The following is a 19,934-nucleotide window of genomic DNA, read 5'->3' on the forward strand; positions in this document are numbered from 1 at the left end:
TATACCAATTTGGGCGACCCTGTGAGAAGGACGCCCATCTTCCGATTTGTGTCGAAAGATGGGCGTCCTCTTTCGAAAATGAGCCTGAGAGTGAACGGTAGTTTTGGTCTGGGGGAGGGGGGGTTGTTTTGGTTTCAGCCGAAAATGCCAAAACGGCCAAATTTGAATTTCGGGCCAGTTTTGGCAGTGAAACCAAAACTTAAATTCGGTCAGCCTCTAATGAGAGTTCTATAGCACCTGCCAGCCCTGCGTGTTCAAACTGTATGATTGCTGAAACAGGCCCTGCAGTTAAAAACTGGGTGACAGTCTCCTTTGCAACTTAGAGGAAACATTGGTCAAAAGCAAATCATCTGTTGCTTTTGTCTCTTCGAATGCATAAATGGCTTCTGTACAGGAGGAGCACTGTGGCCAGGAATTCTTAGAAGGTGTGCAGGGGACTGCCAACACCTTTGTACCTGAATGTAACTCACCTTGAGCTACTGAGAAAGGTGTGAGCTAAATTCAAATCCCTTTGTTCCTGCCAGCTGTTCTCCAGCTGCCCCTTAATTTAAACAGTTGCCGGTCCTCCTGACATGGGAGGAGTCACAGCCCAAGGGAGAAAATTGTCTACACTCTGGGATGGATCACGGGCTTTGCAAAGAAAGATTGCTGGCCTCTTAACATCCACAGCGCGTAGAGTTTTACCGATTCCAGTTTCACAGCTCATTGCATAATCAGCAAACAAGGAGTGGGAATGAGATTGCCATTGATTTTAGGACCACAGTAAAGTGTCTTACCTTAAGTCAATAACACTAAAGGGGTTACCAACAGCTTGGAGCTAGTAAAAGCCACACACCAGCTGTGTGCTTGGAACAGCTGGGTGCCAGATGTGCTGGTGGTGCTAGCGCAGGGAGAAAAGCGTCCTGTTTCCAGGTCTGACTTCTGATTATTTGAAAAATCAACACTGAAAAGGGAGACGAAAACAGTGCAGCCATCCCCTCCGACTGCAGCCCAGAAATGTCACTACTCCTTTCTCAGGTTGACTTCCTAGCTTTTTCCTCTTCTTCTTGATCTGATAGGACTGTGGCCGTTTGCAGGGGTGGAACAGGTGCCCTCTTTCTCAGGAGAGAGAGGAAGTTTTAGAATAATGAGATCCTAAAAGGCCCCTTTGTCCCATACTCACCAGTCCACATACAAGAATACACTGTCAGCACTGTGCACATCAAAAGTGGCTGCATATTTGTTTCAGGCATGTTAAACTTCAAAATGGGTCATGGATTTGATATACCAGCTTTCTGTGGTACAACCAAAGTGGTTTACGTATTCCCCCACAATATTCAGCTCTATTTAACTGGCCAGAAACAGCCCCTGACTGGTTAACTAGCGTTTCAGTACCTAACCGCTATATTCAGCTGAATATTGCCAGTTAGCGCTGAAAAGATAACCGGTTATATCGCTCGATAACCGGCAATATTCAGCGCTGACCAGCTATGTTTTAGCAGCCAAATTGGACTGCCTAAATTGCAGTCCCATCTTTGGCTGCTACAAACTTAACCGGCCAGCGCTGAATATTGACATCACCGGTTAAGTTAGAGCCAGCAAAAACAAACCCTGCATATTCAATGCCAGTCACCAGAAATGGCCCAGCCTTGAGTATCCGGGATTACCGCCGATCACAGCACTTAGGCAGGCTGCCTCCCAAGGGCTGAATATCAGCCTCATTCTATACAGGTACTTTCTGTGTTACTAGTGGGCTTGCAGTCTTTTAAGTTTTTGTATCTGGTGCAGTGGAGGTTAGGTAACTTGCCCAGGGTCACAAGGAGCCACAGTGGGAATCAAACTCATGGGCAGATGATCGAAAGCCCCACGCTGTTCCAATCAGCACTCTAAAAATAGCGCTGGAACAGAACGGGGCTTTACTGCCCCTATGATCAGAGATAATAGCATGCAAATTTATGCACGCTAGTATCTCTGATCATAGGGTAAAGTGTGGAAGGATTGTACCTGAGCATAGGGTCAGGCACAATCCTTCCACACTTGTTTGACAGGTCTGGGCAGTCAGAAGCCCAGACCTGTCAAACACAGGGGCTGGAGGTCCATGGGACCACCAGACCCCAAACAGCATGGGCCTAGTACCCCCACCCCGAACCAAGTGACACAGTGGTCAGAGGTGCGGTGGACCTCCAGTCCCCCCGACCCCCCCCCCCCCCCCCGACACAAGTTCAGGGGAGCTAAAGATCTGGTGGGTCTCCAGCCCCCCTAACCCCTAGCGTCCTCTCAGATAGAGCCCTGGTGGCCCATTGGGCCGCAGATCAACCTCCATGGACCTGGTGGTGTAGCGTCCTTATTCCTCTCCCCTACCTTCATTGGAGGAGGGAGGTGGCTCCTTCCTCGTCCATCGGCGGGAGGTTGATTCGCTGCCCACTGGGGTACCAGGGCTCTATTTGAGGGGATGTTAGGGGGGCTGGAGACCCATCAGATCTCTTGTCCCCCTTGAACTTGTGTCGGGGGGGACTGGAGGTTCACCGCACCTCCAGCCCCCATGTTGCTGGAGGGGGTCGGGGTTCCTACTCCTGCGGGGAGGGGGAGGCTGCTAGCATGCAAATGCATGCTGGACAGGGTTTAACATTCCTTCCCAGTGGTCTGCAAACCCTAATACCTGCTGTAAGCTGGCGTAGGGTTTGCCGCGGACTGCGTGCTGCTTGCTGATCATTGATAAGAATACATTTAGCATTGCGCTGCCTTGATTTGCATGCATTTGCATTCTAGTTGCATTCAGAGCCCACGAGGGCGTTGTTTCACATGCTCGAGAGCTCTGATCATGGGGTGGTAGCTAGTATGGCGCGCTAACAGCCTCTAGCACCTGTGTTTGCTTCCGATCATCAGCCCATCAGTTCCCCACCTATTCTCTAATCATTAAGTTAATGGAGGCGTGGCCTAATGGCTAGTTCAATGAACTGGGTTAATTTCCCACTGCAGCTCCTTGTAGCCTTAGGCAAGTCACTTAACCCTCTGTTGCTTCAGGTGCAAGCAAACTGAGTCCACCAAAGACAGGAAAAACATTAACCATATCTGAATGTAACTCACCTTGGAAAAAGATACGAGCTGATAAATAATACCCATAAATATTGAGCCACCTTTTCCCTTTCTGATGGTGGTTGTAATAAGTTCTGTTAAATTCATAGGGAAAATATTCTTCCCAAATGGCTGTCAAACTCTCTGCTTCAGCTAAACTGTTTGTCTCTGGGGGTGGGTGGGGGTGTTTCAGGAGTTCATTTACGAAAGCTGCACAGTTATGTGGATGCAGGGATGAAGTGCCGTTACTGCGATGCCATTTTTCATGAGCGCTACCCCCTCATCCAGCATCAGCGTGGGCACCGGGACGAAAAGAAATTCAAGTGTGACCATTGCAGCTATGTCTGTAAACAGGTTTGTCCTTCCTTTCTCTTAATGTTTCAGGGAGAGGGCAGGGGAAAGGATGTGTGTTGTCAGTGTGTTTGTCTTTCTTTGTGCATACTAGGACTAGGGGGCATGCGATGAAACTACAGTGTAGTAAATTTAAAACAAATCTGAGAAAATATTTCTTCACCCAACGCATAATTAAACTCTGGAATTCGTTGCCGGAGAATGTGGTGAAGGCAGTTAGCTTAGCAGAGTTTAAAAAGGGGTTAGACAGTTTCCTAAAGCACAAGTTCATATTCGACTAATAAATGGACTTGGGAAAAATCCACAATTCCAGGAATAACATGTATAGAATGTTTGTACGTTTGGGAGCTTGCCAGGTGCCCTTGGCCTTGGCCTGGATTGGCCACTGTTGTGGACAGGATGCTGGACTCGATGGACCCTTGGTCTTTCCCAGTGTGGCATTACTTATGTACTTAGGAATTATTACTGTGTAAATGGGATTTTTTTTCAGTTTGTGTCACTCCTATGCAACAATATTTGTGACCCACTGAGCAAAAAGATACCAAAAGTGCGGTATGTGACTTACCGGTATTTATATCACAAGATAGAGGGATGTCAGCTGCATAATCCTGCAAACTTTCAGCCTCAGGTATGGACTAATTACATCTTTAAAAACTGAGAAATGTTTATCAATAAAAAAAGTAATTAACCCCAGAAATCACATACCCCATTTAAAGTGCCTGCAGTTTTTAGGCTGTAAAATATGAAAAACATCAAAGTTGTGAAAAAAATTACATAGTCGCATTCTGCTGACCCTATAGTACACAAACTTTTCAAAAATGAAACTTGCCCCTCCAAACTTTTGCAGCCTTTATCTTTGTTATTTGTAAATCCGCTTTTGGTACCTTTTTGCTCAGTGGGTCACATATCATACTTATGTTTAACTTAAAGAGCAGTCAGTTCACACCAGTCGGCCCCACTTCTCAACCTTCTTGGGTCAGCTGGGGCTGGAGATGTTGTGGAGTCTGTGTCCCCACCTCCAGGAGCAGGGAATGATGGGTAACATCTAGTGCTTGGGGCCCAGAGCCATGAGTGCAGTGACCAACCTATGAATATCGCAGGTAGAGGAGGATTTCAAATAAAGGACATTTTTTTGGAAGTTGAGAACGAAGCCCAGGTGGTAGATCCCAACCCGGGTTCTGAGCTGAAGTTACATGTAAACACATGTATGCACATGCTGGACTGCGGTTCTGTCCAGACAGTTTTGTGGAATAAATTGAACTGCCAATACACAATTTTTGCAAATACCAATTTCTTCATCGGCCCAACATTTTTTTTATTTGTTCCAGCACACCTCCTCTCTCAGCTTCACCTCTTCATGGGAGCCAGAAAAAGTTGCAGGTCTTGTTTGCTCATGGTAAAGAGAAAAAAATGGCACAAAGGGCCTTCAAAAGGAACACAGTTCTTTCATCAAAAGAGTCCTTTAATAGTAAAATTTTACTATTAAAGGACTCTTTTGATGAAAGAACTGTGTTCCTTTTGTTTTTAAAGGCCCTTTGTGCTGTTTTTCTGCTTGGACCTTTTTTGTACTTAGTTCCGTCTCTCTTATGGTTACCATACGTCCAGATTTACCCGGACATGTCCTCTTTTTGAGGACATGTCCAGACGGATTTGGCCAGCCTGCCCGTTTGTCCGGATTTCTGGACAAACGGGCAGGCTGGCGGGGGCGGGACTCCCCTTCCCTCCCCTTACTCTACTATCCCTGGTGGTCTAGAGGTACCTCTTGTCTTCGGGGCAGGAAAGAGCCCCCTCTTTCCTGCCCGGAGCGCTGGTGCTAGTAGCCTTGCATCCTGCGTTTCAAAATGGCCACCGAGAGTTGAAGCAGCCTCGCGAGACTTCAACTCTCGGCGGCCATTTTGAAACACTGAGAGCCGGACTCACAGGATGCAGGGCAGCTGAGCTGGCAGGAGCGCGCCGGGCAGGAAAGAGGGGGCTCTTTCCTGCCCCAAAGAGGTACCTCTAGACCACCAGGAATAGTAGAATAAGGGGAGGGGAGGTGCTGGGGGGGGGGAGGAGATGACGGGGGAGGGGGTGACCGGGGCAGGCCAAGCGTGTGAAAGGGGCGGGACAGGGCGTGAAAGGGGCGGGCAGGGGACATGATAGGGGTGGGGCAAGTGCCCTCTTTTTATGAGGACAAAAAATGGTAACCCTACTCCCTCTGTTACATTAAAGAGGAAAAAATGAACATAAAATCCTCACTAGCATTGACCATGAGATAACAAGTTAACCCTTTAGTCCTCCGCAGTGCTAAAGTTGAAACCCCTGAGCTTGACTTTCAGGTCTTCTGCACACTTCTCTGCATCTGGTCTGAATACCTGATAACTTCATTACCAGGGAATTTAAATGTTCTGTGCTTCCGATGCATTTCTGAAGCTTTGCCCACAGGTAGTTTGTGCACAAATTGCATCAGACCCTGAGTTGGAAGCCCAAAGGAACAGTAAGAAAGTGCCAGGTCAAAATTGTACAAGTAGTACATTTCCTTCTTACTGAATGCACTGTATGGTGTAGCATATGCCTTGTAGCACTATAGAAATGATAAGTAGTAGTAGTAGTAGTAGTATTGCCAGACCAGCCTTCCCTTACGTACCATTTCAGAGAGCTGCTCTGTGTGTAGTAATGCTTATCTGCAAATTGCATATGCTTTTTCCTGTGGCTGTAGGAGTCTCTCATGACCTCCCACCAGTGCGCTCACTCTGGAGAGAAGCCTTTCACCTGTCCGTGCTGTGGCAAGTGCTTCAGGCAGAAGCAGCTCCTGACCCTGCACTCCAAGAAGTACCATGACCCCAACTTTGTACCCTTACTTCACAAGTGCTTCATGTGTGACAAGAGCTTCACTCGCTGGGTAAGGCAATGGGTCATCCGTCTACAGAACTCATGTTAAATTGCATTTTGCATCTGTAAATTGAGAAAGTGTGTTAAGCACCCTTTTCATTACAATTCACCTATGGTTAAGCCATTGTGGTCCGGCCGGGTGGGGGGGGGGGGGGGGGGGGATGGGAGATACTTATAAATTACTCTTCAGCTGCACCTGTTGGCAGATCCTTGGAGATGTCCTCAGGATTCCTTGTTTATTGAGGATAAGAAGTGTTGAATATTAGAGCAAGTACAAGAATGAGAGGGGAGTTTAAAGCTAATGAGAGTTAAGTCTTGTGGGCCACCCACAAGGGTCCTTGTGTTGTCCTCCCTTCTCTTAGCAAACTAAAATTTCCATAACATAGCTTCCCACTATTCCAGAACCTGTGGGATAGTTGTGTCCATCAACCAGCAGGTGGAGACAGAGCACTGAAAACTGAGCTGAGTCATATCTCTCTTGGCATCCAATCCAGCTCCTCCGTATTTTCTATCTCCAGCAGGTGGATGGATACACTTTTCAGTCTCTGGTTCTTACTGTGCTCCTGGTCCAGTTGGTCAACAGGTCTCCAGTTGAGCTTTGCGGGTGGCTTGAGTCTGAAGGTCTTCAGATCTCTGTCTCTGGTGCCCTGCAAATTTACTTCTTCCCTCCCTTCATTTCTCCCCACTTTCCTATGGAACTCTCCTTTCCAGCACAACAACCTTTAAAAAAAAGAGAGAGGAGAAGGAGAGAGGTTTACTGGAGAGAATGGGATAGAGTATCAGTCCTGATTCTGTCTCATCTGGTGGTGACTTGAGGAGGCTGTGAGCTTGGGGGGAGCAGCCGGCAGTGGTAAGGCTGACTAAAGTTAGACTCAGAACCACTTGGAGGGCTACAAGTTCTACTTGGTGCAGGGGAGGGATCTTGAGTCACTGCTTGGGACCGCATGGTGCGGTGCTTTTGACAGGATAAATGGCAACTCCTGCAGAAGCAGTTAAGCAGTGTTCCCGCCAGCCAGTGTGAGGGCATTGCAGTGCAAGTGAGCTGTGAATCCTGGGGGACACAGAGGAAATGGTTGGCAGCAGCATGTCTGGATTTGGCACAGCATCCAAATATGCCGGGGACTTCAGGTTCTCCAGCAGGGCTGATGCACAGTTCGATGCAGGAGAGCGTGGGAACGGGCGCCATTTTGTTGGGGCTGACTGGCAGTGAGAAACAGCCTCTGTCTGATCATGCGTGGAGCACAGCCACCATTTTACAACCTCAGGACCCAAGAGAGCATTCAGCTGTATCAGGATCTTTGTTTTCTCCAGAGTTTGTCTTGCTCTTATACCAGGTATGTTGACTGAAGCAGGGAGTTGCAGCAAGGTGCTACAGTTTCTTGCCCTGCTGCCCCTCCAGCTCCTAAGAAATCTCATTTAGACCTCCAGAAGTGGGCAGGTGAAGCTCTCTGCTTCTCCCTCCTTATCTGATGTGGCCTTGGTCTATTCAGAGTAGCCGTCATTGAAGGAGTTGTTAGAGGAGGGAGTTGACCTGAAAGTACTGAGGTTGTTTCATAAAGAAGAGCTCAGTACTCTTATTTCTGAGGCAGTGATGGTGCTTTCTATTGAGGAGCCTTCTGTTTGGGGGCTTAGAGATCCTTCTAAGGCATTCCCAATGCATCCTGACATTCAGGACCTGATTACAGCAGAATGGGTCTCACCGGATGGGTTGAGAGTGGAAAGAGCCATTGCTCACCTCGATCTGTTGGCTCTGGAGGAGAAAGAAATTTCAGCTTCTGAGGGTGGACTCCCTTGTTACAGCAGTGACTAAGAAGACCACCTTCTTAGTAGAAGGGAGCATTGCCCTAAAAGACCTACAAGATAGGAAACTAGAAGGCAGTATGGTCAGAAATTCCACTTTCAGGCACGCCAGTCTTCCTTTCATGCAGACAGCTAGAGTGCCAATGCCTCCAGAGCTTCGCAATGATGTGAGGCTGGTCTAGTCTTCTCTTCCTCCGGTAGGAGGACGTCTTCAGGAGGAGTGGGCCAAAATCATGTCAGAATAGTGGGTTCTGGATATTCTTACAGAAGGTTACAAGTTGGAGTTTTCCTGCCTGGTTGCTCCTCTCTTCTGGCAGTCTCCTTGTTGAAAGGGAACAATGGAGGTCGAGATTCAGGCCACCGTAGATTCCTTGCTGGCACTCCAGGCCATTGTTCCAGTTCCCCAGACTGAAAGGGACAAGGCAGATACTCTGTCTATTTCATTGTCCCGAGGAAGGAAGGCACCTTTCGTCCAGTCTTAGATCTCAAAGGTCTAAACCACTGTCTCTGAACGTCTTGCTTTCACATGGAAATACTAAGAGCAGTCATAACCTCAGTTCCAGTGAGAAAATTTCCCTCAATCTCATGGAGGTATACTTGCATATACCCATATGGCCACCGCATCAGAAGTTTCTACGTTTTGCAGTGCTGGGCCATCATTTCCATTCAGGGCTTTACCCTTTGGTCTCGTCACAGCACCAGGAATGTCCAGGTTCTGGGGGCAGTGATGGAAGTGGTTCCATGGGCAAGGGCTCTTATGTGGCCTTTACAGGAGTCTTTTCTCCGCTGCTGGTCTCCAGTGTCACAAAAGTATGGCCTTCACTTTTCTTGGACACTGGTTGCCAGATGGAGTATGCAGTGGTGGTTGTCACCCAGGAATTTGACATTGGAGCTCCCTTTCCAATAACAGCATGAGAGGTGGTGACAATGGACACAAGCAAGTCAGGTTGGGGAGCTCATTACAAGTTCCACACAGGGCACATGGGCACATGGAAAAGGAGTCTCAGTGGTTGATAAATCACTTGGAGCTCAGGGCAGTGCAGAATGCCTTGTGCAACTTTGCTTCCTTTCTGGCGGGGGCTCCGGTCTAAGTTTTCTCCAACAATGTGATTGCAGTGGCATATATATCAATAAGCAAGGTGGTTGAGGCAGCCTCCCTCGCGAGCTGGGTGGAGAAAAATCTTCTCTGCTTGTCGGCAACTCACATTGCTGGGTCCTTGAATGTGGAGGTGGACTTTCTTAGGGTTTACTCCTTGGACCTGGAACTTTCCAGCCAGGGATTTCAGCTGATCATGGACCGATGGGGTTCTCTGCTTCAGGCTCAAAAACACTTTACATCTGTGGCGTATGTGAGTTTATAGATAACGTTCAAGGGCTGGTGTTCTGAGCATGGACTTTCTCCCTTCTCTGCTGAGATCACCGACATCCTAGTGTTTCTCAAGGTAGGCCTTCAGAAAGGATTGGTGTTGGGTTCTCTAAAAGTTCAGGTTGAAGTTTTGGCCTGTTTTGGGGCCAGCTACAGAAGATGTGTCTTGCGGCTCACCTCGATCCTTGTGAGAAATGGGCCACTTGCAGTGTCCTTTTCGTATGCTGTGCCCAGAGTGGAATCTTAATTTAATCCTTTGGGCTTTGCAGAAGCCTCCTTCCTTAGCATCCCTCCGGACCGGACCAGGATTGGACTGATGGGTTGTGCTCGCCTACCAGCAGGTGGAGACTGAGAAAAAACTCTGACTCTAGAGAGCCAATAGGAGCCCTGGCCATGTGACCTTAGCCTCAGTATTTTCTCAGTCTCCCAGCAGGTAGGAAGTGAGCCCATTAGTCTCTCTCCTTTTCTCTTTAGATATTACAGATATTTGTGATAATTCTTCTGTGCCTGGAATCTTATTTAGAGGCTTGACAGGGTTTCCTTTCTCTTCTTTCTTTGACAGCCTCGGGGGTGTTAAACTCGGGTGTCTCGAGTCCACCCCCCTTCCTCCCCATCTCCCTGGCTTAGCAGGGAAGGGCCGTCCCTTTCTCTGGAAAGGTGTACCGTCTTTGGGAGAGGCAGCCACTTTTAACAGGCAGCTGCTTTAAAAGAATTAAATAAAAGGAAATTCAAAGAAGCAGCCTTTCTTTCCCCAGACTTCTAACGAGCAGGCAGCTCCAGTGTTTTATTATAATTGAGGGGTTATAAAAAAAAAAAAAAGAAGAAAATAATTTAGTGTCTGAGACTTTAAACAGCGATTTTTCTCGTCAGATTTAATTTCCTCCATTTTCTTGCGTTTTGGCGGCGGCAGTTTAAACAAATGAAAAAAAGAAAAAAAGAAAAGAAAGGTGCGAACCGCGTAAGCGCAGCCACCTGTTTTTTCCGATATGGCTTAAAAGTTCAAACAGCTGCTGTCGGTCAGCATCGCGCAGTTCACGCAGCCGGAACGTGTAAATTTTACTCTCCCTTCTAGGTTTCTTCGGGTCCGGTGCTGCCTCCGGTTTTTTCGGGGCCTTTTTCGCCGGCTGTTGTTTTTTCGCCGTTCCACTGGGCTCCACTTGTTCGGAGGTGTCGGGCGCGCTGTCGATCGCCACGGGGCCAGTGGCGCAAACGGCGGCCATTTTGTTTCTCCCTCCATCTTATCAGTCGGGGATTTCTCTGCTGAAGGTAAGGCTGCAGTTCATAGAGCAGTTCGGCTCCAAGATGTGTACACTTTTGTATGTGCTGAACGGCGTATTCTAAAATGCTCTTCACATCAGCAGGCAATATTTGGTTGAAAGGGGGCTCCTTTCATATATAGATATATAACAAGCTTTTCTTCTTTTAAATTTCTATGTATCACGGGGCTGTTAACACTAGTTTTTTCTGGTGCTCGGTCATTTTTCATTGCCTGGTGGAAAATCTACATCTTATCATAATATCATAATTCATTTCAAGCATTTTCCTCAATAGCTGTAGTATTATACAGTGTTTTAAGAACTTTAGAAACTTTCTCTATAGGCATAGAGTAAATTTCTGTCTTTCTCATTCCCTGGTGAATAGGACTACATTGTCTAAGAGTCAATTGATTGGTACTTTGCAATTCTGACCATAATATCTTAGTTCCTTTCAAGCATTTTACTCCATGCCTATGATGTTATATAGTGTTTTAAGAACTTAACAGACAATCACTCTCAATGGCTGTAGTGTTATACAGTGTTTTCTTTTTCCGACTTTAAGAAGCCTTCTCTAGAGGCATACAGTATATTGTTCAGATGCCATGGGGATATATCAGCTCTTTCATATTCTCTGAGGGACAGTCCTGTCTACCAAGCTCCCAATCACTCAGCTGCCTTAGCAGGCATGCTTTATTCATGTCTTCCCTTCTTTTCCAACTGCCTTGAAGCCTCTCATATTTCATTTTAGCTTTCTTCTGGTTTTTACGGGACATATGGTCACTTAGAGAATAAAGTCATCCTTTCACTTAAAGATAGTGGACGGTCCTCAAACCATCTACTCGTGTTTGTCTCTACTCTATCAGTTCAGCATTGGCAGATTATAAACATCCTGGTTTGGTCCAGTATGCCTATACATACCATCTGCTATCTCTTCCTCTTCCTTAGAGACCTGATGTTATATCAAGCTTTCTTGAATTCAGATACAGTCTTGTCTACACTGCCTTCACCAAGTGGCTGTGGCACAACTTCACTTTTTTCGTTACAGGTAATTTCCAAGTTTGTCCTTTGGAGTGAAGGCGCATAGAATGAAAATGAGTGTTCTTTCAATTGGAAGGGGATTCACTCACTTCCTGTGTATTTATGCCATAGGTACATAAGTATGGTTATGCTGGGTAAGGCCTAAAGTCCATCAAGTCCAGCATTCATATCTAATGGGCATAGGTACATAAGTTTTGCCATTCTGGGGAAGCTCAAATGTCCACCTTTCTACAGCCAGAACAGCATTAGAGAAAAAAAAAAAACAAAAAAAAAAACCTCTCACGAGAGTATCGAACAGAAATCTCTGCTCCAAAAGCAAAGCTTTGCAGTAATTCTGCAAACTAACGCATACAATATTTGCCATGGCTGTTCACCACTAGGAACACCGGGGACCCTGGGCCTAGGTTCGGTGTTTTAACCTGAAACAAGCTCAACATTCATATCTATTGGGTGTGAGTCTGGTACTACTACTACTACTACTTAACATTTCTAGAGCGCTACTAGGGTTACACAGCGCTGTACAAATTAACAAAGAAGGACGTTCTCTGCTCAAAGGAGCTTACAATCTACATCTCAGTGAGGGAGGACGCATGACCGTGGTACGTGGATTACTGGTATGTGGATTAAGAAATTACGTTCATACTGGGACAATTCTTTTCTGTCCGGAGCGTACTACCATAGCATCTATATTCAGAACTTACCCAACTATGGAACGCCATAGAGATAGGGTTGGAGTTTGTAGCCCTATTTAACTGGTGTCCTTGGTCACCCTTCCTCTTCTCCTCAGGATCCAGAGAATGGCTAGTTTTTTGCTTATGCATTAACCGGTCATTTTCAGCAGTACTCTCTCTTCCGTTCTTTTATAGATCTAAGAGGATGTTCATTGCGCTCTTAGGGTCATTTTATTCTTACCTAGACGACTACCTAATTGGAGAAAGTCTTATCAGCAGAGTTCTCAGGTCACGCACCGGGTGTTGCATTTCTTACAGTCTCTAGGTTGGGTGGTGATTGTAGCCAGGCCTCTCATTTGATCTCTCATCAGATATCTCTGATTTTCTCTTTGTTTAGTCAGGTTGGCGCACAGTCTTTTGTCTCCTCTGCAAACATCTCAGTTTATATTTTTCTTGGTGACCTTGGGCCTTCGGCCATTTCCTCGCTCTATTCTGCAGAATGCAATTTTACTTTCTAAGGCCCAAGAAGGAATTTTCCTTCATCCTATTGCGAATCTCAGGGTCATCAATCACGCTATTTAAGTGTCATCTAGTTATCTCAAGAACCTTAGTTCTGGCATTGGGATGCTTCGTGCAGTACACTTTTTGGCAGAAGCTTGTTTGTATATATTTTTTTTCTGGGGGACCTCAGCAATTCGTTTTACCTTCGGGTGAATTTTGTTTTCCCTACTGACAAACAAGGCGGAGAGAGCTATGTTGGTCCTTGCCATGGCAATGGGTTAGGTCATCCGCCAAGGAGGAGTTAAGAGTATACTCTTGAGTTTGTACTCATTTTTTCTTAGTTGTGTCACCCTGCATTTAGGTGAATGGACTCTCATTTTTTCAGCCTTACTTCCTCACTGCGACACTTCAGGGCTATCTTTTTTTGCCTTCAGGCTCACGAACATTTCTTGCTTCTTCCGTTCAGCAACAGTCTTGACGGAGACAGGGACAGATGCCAACGTCCAGCAGGGGTTTTTCAACCTTCTTTATGCGTTTCTTCCGTCATCTCACTAGGTGTTTACGCAGAACCAAGGCACCCTTCTACATCCGGACCCCCAGTCACTCAAACTTATGGCGTGGTTACTGGGTCCGCAACATCTTTGATATTTTCGCAGGAAGTACTTCAAGTTTTAATTGCTTCCAGACAGAAATCTACATTAAAGTCCTATGAATCAAAGTGGCGACGGTTCACTCTGTGGTGCTCCTCTCGCCACTTCATTCCACAAACAGTATCCATTTTGCATGTTTTGGAATATCTTCTGCATCTTGCGAAATCTTGTCTGTCTTACTCATCCATTAGAGTTCATTTGGCAGCTCTATCAGTGATGCATGATACTGTTGACAACCGCACGCTTATGCAGCATCCACTGTCAAAGCGGTTTCTTAAAGGAGTCCTGCACCTGTACCCCCCGCTTCGTCCATCAGCTAGGTGAACTAGGTGAACAGACTCTTAAAGTTCTGTTTTCTAGTAGCCATAACGTTTTCTATAAAGTTTTCCTCTTCAAGCAGTGTTTCCTAGTAGCCATTGCAGCAAGTAGATCTATGTGTGGAATACTTCTACGGTTGGTAACTTCTTTTCGGTCTGCTGTAGTTTAAAGTTTTCACCTTTCCCAATCGGTTTTTTCTTATTGGTTTTGTCCTTCTAGCCAGTAGGCGTAAAAGTTTTTCATTGTTTCTAACCCGCTATATCGCGAAGGATCAAGGAAATGAGAATGTCTATTTCTCTTCTGGCTGAGAGGGCAGTTCCACAGCGTATTACAACATATTCCACAACTTCAGAAGCGGGCTCTATTCTTACTACGGCGATTTTTGGTGCTCTCGGTGCACATTGGTAAGTTGGCAACTTAGTCCTAGTTTCATTTTATTTTGCTCATTGGGACACACTACATGTTAGTTGTCGCCAGGTGGACTATGCAGCATGAACATTTCTCTGCAGTTTTCATAGGGTCCCTCCCTTCAGATTACTGCTTTGGTACTTCCCATCAGTCCAATCCTGGTCCGGTCCGGAGGGATGCTAAGGAAGGAGAAATTAGATCTTACCTGCTAATTTGCTTTCCTTTAGTCCCTCCGGACCGGACCAGGCCCCTCCCATGTTCTCTCTACTCTTTAGCTTCTTTTATTAAGTAGGAAGTGTATTCAGTAGGAAGTGTATTCATTCCTTTACGATTCGTGGAACAATACTATATATATACAGAACTTTACGTGGTCTATACCACTTCTCTGGTGGTTGCTGGTGAGCTCAATTGTTGGAATCTATCTATAAAACCTTAAATACGCCATACCACTTCTCTGGTGAGAGTTGTGGCTGAGCTCAGTTGCTGGAATATCTATAAAACCTTAAATATGATTTACCACTTTTCTGGTGAGAGTTGCTGGTAAGCTCAGTTGATGGAATATATATAAAATCTTAAGTGGGCCATACCACTTCTCTGGTGAGAGTTGCTGGTGAGCTATAAGACAAGTGAGCCATACCACTTCTCTAGTGAGAGTTGCGGGTGAGCTATATTATACGTGAGCCATACCACTTCTCTGGGGAGAGTAGCTGGTGAGCTATATTACATGTGAGCCATATCGCTTCTCTGGTGAGAGTTGCTGGTGAGCTATAGTACAAGTGAGCCATACCACTTCTCTGGTGAGAGTTGCTGGTGAGCTGTAATACATATCGGGCCATACCACTTCTCTGGTGAGAGTTGCTGGTGAGCTCTGATACTTGGCATTGCCGAGTGCTTTGTGGCTGCTAGGATTCCATACGGCACAGAAGGTCTTTCTTTCTTTCCTGCTTTGTTATTCAAATACTGAGGCTAAGGTCACATGGCCAGGGCTCCTATTGGCTCTCTAGAGTCAGAGTTTTTTCTCAGTCTCCACCTGCTGGTAGGCGAGCACAACCCATCAGTCCAATCCTGGTCCGGTCCGGAGGGACTAAAGGAAAGCAAATTAGCAGGTAAGATCTAATTTCTCCTTTTCAGTCATTCTAGAAGGCCTCCTTGAAAGATATTACACTAACAACAATGTTTGTGATGGCGGTTGCATCAGCATGTAGGGCTTCGGAACTTTAGGCTTTCTCTTGTTGGGATCCCTTTCTCTGCTTTCAGAGGTGGGGGTCTCCCTGCGTATCATTCCTTTCTTTCTTTCAAAAGTGGTATCAGCATTTCATCTTGACAAATATATGGAGCTTCTGTCCTTTCACAGAGAGGACAAAGAGGTTCTTCCTTGAAGCTTCTCAATGTACATAGAGTCCTCATTAGATATCTGGAAGTCACAAATGGGTTTTTCAAATTGAACAGACTGTTTGTGCTTTTTGATAAACAGAGTTGTGGCCTCATGGCTTTCAAACCCACAGTTCCTAGATGGCTGAAGGAGACTATCGCATCAGCTTATTTGCTTGTGTGGAAGCAGGCTTCTCAGACCTTGCGGGTTCTACGAGGCATACAGCAACATCCTCGGTGGGGACTACCTTGCTGTCTCCGGCAGATATTTGCAAGGCAGCGACATGGTTGACACTGCATACCTTTGCTGAGCACTACAGGGTGGACGTTGCAGCATACCCAAAAACCAGTTTTGGGGATTCAGTCCTCAGGGTGGCGGTGCCAGGATCTCACCCATTCTAGGGATTGCTTTTATACAGGTTCTGGAATAGTGGGAAACTACATAATAGAAGGAGAAATTAGGTCTTATCTGATCATTTTCTTTCCATTAGTCCTTCCTTGTCCCCTAGTCTTTGAAAACATTTCCTACTTAGCCAAAGCAAGGCCATGCAGATACTTTACTCTGAAGCTTGGATGTGGCACAAAGAGGTGGAGGGGGGCGGGGGAAGAAACGTTTTAAAAATGGGAAATGGGAGAAGAGGTGAATGTAAGAACATGAAAACTTCCATATTAACTCAGACCAAAGGTCCATCAAGCCCAATATCCTGATTCCAAAAATGGCCAATTCAGGTCACAAGTACCTGGCAGAATCCCAACAATTAGCAAGATTCTATGCAACCAATCCCCAAAGATAAGCAGCAGATTTTTTCAAGTCTATCTTGCTGGTTTGTAGGCTTTTCCTCCAGGAACTTGTCCAAAGTGTTTCTAAACCCATCTGTGCTACTGCTTTTACCGCCCTCTCCAGCAGGAATTCCAGAGGTGCACACCTTATGTTCAGGAACAAAGGTGTCAGAATAAGAAACATTTTTTGATGTGCCGAGCCGCCGAGAGACTGGGCCGGGGCAAGGCCGCCCCCGCCGGCCCCCTGCATTGAAATCACAGCACCTTTCACCTCCGTATGAAAGCGCTGCAGGCAGCAGGGCAGCAGATCGCCTCCCTTCGGCCCTCTTTCCTTCCTTGTGTCCCACCCTCACGGAAGTTATGTCAGACGAGGGCGGGACACAGGGAGGGAAGGAGGCCCGGAGGGAGGCGATCTGCTGCCTGCAGCGCTTTCACACGGAGGCGAGAGGCGCTGTGATTTCAATCCAGGGGGCCCGGCCCGGTGGCAGACGGTCGACGACGGAGGGCGGGTGGGACTGCGGCTCCGGGCCCGGGGAACTTTGTCCCCCCTGCCCCCCCCTCTCGGCGGCTATGTTGATGTCCCCCCAATAAAAACATCTGGGGACACCAAAAAGGATAGTCCAAAGAAAGAAAAGAGAGTAAAATGCTTAGTGAAAATTTTGGCAAATATTACTGTCAGGATGATGGTGTTGAGACAGCTTTGGATTAGGTTCAGAAGTAAAGGAATGGGAGAGTGCCTCAAGAAAATAAAATCAGCAATTAATAAAAAGAGAAATTTCTAGCTTGATTTTGCTTCCTGGGAGACTAGAAAACTTCAGCACAACTTTGCACTTGCAGTATTCCTGCCAGGTTCTTCTGAGTGACCTGGATTGGCCACTATCAGTGAAAGGATATTGGGCTCAGTGAACCTTAGGTTTGACCCAGCATGGCACATGGCACAGCTTGTTACTCAGATCAGCAGAACAAATGCTTTACAGCTTTTTCCTTTTACTGTATTGTCCTGCAGTGAACAAAAGAATCATTATAAATATCCACCACCACGCCAGCTGTTTTACATCAGGAATGCCGAACATGTTGGCGTGAATGAAGGCTAAAAGGTTTCCTGTAAATAGAAAATCATTAACAATACTTATGAAGATGAGATGTTCAGATGGCTGAACTGAGCAGGAATTGAAAATGATTTCCAAAATCTAGTTCAGTGAAACCAAGACTCTTCTAAAGCCTTTGAGTTGCCTTCAGTAGGCGCTGAAGCCATTGGCCTGTGTTGGACACGCATGTATGTATAATGCTGGACTGAATGTGGTGGTTAGGATCTGCTTTGCTTACAGAACAATCTCTACAAGCATTTTGAGAAGTGCAGGCTGATGCAGAGAAAAGTCAAGGCCTTGGAGATGGAATGCACAGGCAGAAAGAAAGGAGAGACTGTAATATGTGAGACGGGAAAAGAAGGTAATGGACCAGCATTGTTATTGGAGTGAGGGAGTAGGTTAGAGTAGGAGGCTGAGAACCAGGGGAACCTTGTTCAAATCCCACTGTGGCTCCTTGTAGTCTTGGGCAAGTCACTTCACCTTCCATTGACTCAGGTACAAACAAATTGTGAGCCAGTGGCGTAGCCATGGGGAGGACCTGGGCTCCCCCAATTTGGACTCAGGCCCACTAAAGGTCTGCAGGTTTGGTTGGCAGGGGTCCTCAAGCCCAGAAGCAGAAGCCTTCCTCCAGCGATGTTCGCCACTGTGCTGCCCTGCTACCCCCCCCCCCCCCCCCCCATTCTCAATTTTAGTGAAATTGAGTATGCACAAGGCAATTTAATTAAAACCGAGCTTGCGTGTGGGGGTGGTGGGAGCAAGGCGCAGGCAGTGCAGCGCTGAAAATCGCTGGAGGAAGGTTTCTGTTGGTGGGGGTCGGGGACTTCCACCTGCCCAGGTATGTGGTGTTGCGGCAGGAGTGGAGAGTAGCGGGGAGGAAGGGCAAAATGTGCCCCTTCACTTTCGGCTCAGACCTCCCCCCCCCCCCAAATTGAGGCCTGGCTATGCCCCTGTTCTGAGCCCTCCAGGGACAGAAAAATACGTACTGTACCTGAATGTACACTGCTTTATGGTTTGCAGGTGGTATATAAGAACATACCTATATCCCAAGAGCCATTCTCAGAACAGAGCCACAGATAACCAGGAGCCAATGGTTATTTTTCTTATAGTGGGTGTCCAAATAGCTGTAGGGTTACAAAGGAAGTTTCTCTGCCAGTCAGCCGGTGACTGCTTTTAAAAACTAATTTTCTTATTGTCTTAGGCTCTGACCCCTTGAGAGGGAGGGTGTTGAGCCATCACAGTGAGAGGAATGGATAGAATATTTGGATTTAATCATTCACCTTTTCTAAATCCAGGCTGAAGGTGAGCTTCAATCAGGTGCATATGTTATTCCCCTCTGTAAGTGGACTTACAGTCTTGGTTGTGCCTGAGGCAGTAGAGGGTGAAGTGACTTACCTGAAGTTCAAAAGGAGATTCAGTGGGAGGTTTCAAACCTGGCTTCCCCAGTTGCCACCAGCCTGCTGTCCTAACCACTAGGCTACTCCTGCAGAGGCTGGAAGTGGTAACTCCTTCTAAAACCCAGTAGGCGTTACTTCTACCACAGCATTCCTGGTCAGCGTTGGGGAGCAGAAACCATGCTCAAGAATGACACCCAGATCTGAGCCAGTAGGACAGCTCATGCCCTTTCCCAACTACAGAAACCTATCTAGACACACAGGATCTAGAGGGAACGATATTCAGCCAGTGGTGATGAGCAGTGTTTTGGCCACTGCCGGTGTTATTCCCAGATATTCAGTGCTGGGTCATGCCCAGGCACTGACACTGAGTATCTGGGTTTATGCGGCCAGCTATCTCTTATGTGGTTAAGTGCGATATTCAGCACTTAACCACATAAAGATAGGACTGACTTTTACATGGTCCGATTTGGCCACTTAATTTAGGACCCTGCTTACTCAGGCGGATTAGCATTTTTAACGCATCTACAATTAGCGAGCGTGCTAACGCGTCTATAACATGGCTTAGTAAACAGAGCCCTTAGGCTGTTAAGTGCTGAATATCGGCACTTCCTATATAATAATTCTCACCTCCAACGTTCTGACTTGCTGCCTGGGACCGTGGCTCATTCCGAGTTGGTCTGCTAGGCTCCGTAGATCAGGCTGACATCACAGTAGCCATTATGATGTCAACTTCAGAACCCGGGGGGAAAAAAAAAAACATGCCTCAGCTGAACCATGTCCAGAGGAGGGCCGCTGGACATGGGTGGCTGGAGGGGGGTAGGGGAGAGAGGAGGATCGCTGGACATGGGTGGCTGCAGGGGGGGGCAGGGGGTCACTGGACATGGGTGGCTGGAGGGGGGCAGGGGAGAGAGGAGGGTCGCTGGACATGGGTGGCAGGAGGGGGGCAGGGGAGAGAGGAGGGTCGCTGGACATGGGTGGCAGGAGGGGGGGCAGGGGAGAGAGGAGGTTCGCTGGACA

General features: G+C 46.9%; 1 protein-coding gene across 1 annotated transcript in view; it reads left to right on the forward strand.

The window, feature by feature from the left end:
• CTCFL (CCCTC-binding factor like) overlaps positions 1-19,934 on the forward strand; it is a 64,645-nt gene that overhangs the window by 42,205 nt on the left and 2,506 nt on the right. Inside the window, exons 5-7 of the mRNA XM_030213458.1 lie at positions 3,248-3,408; positions 6,104-6,286; positions 17,764-17,884. Coding sequence (XP_030069318.1) covers positions 3,248-3,408; positions 6,104-6,286; positions 17,764-17,884 — 465 coding nt within the window. The remainder of the gene's footprint in view (positions 1-3,247; positions 3,409-6,103; positions 6,287-17,763; positions 17,885-19,934) is intronic.

Source organism: Microcaecilia unicolor, chromosome 8, assembly GCF_901765095.1.
Source record: "Microcaecilia unicolor chromosome 8, aMicUni1.1, whole genome shotgun sequence".
Taxonomy (NCBI): domain Eukaryota; kingdom Metazoa; phylum Chordata; class Amphibia; order Gymnophiona; family Siphonopidae; genus Microcaecilia; species Microcaecilia unicolor.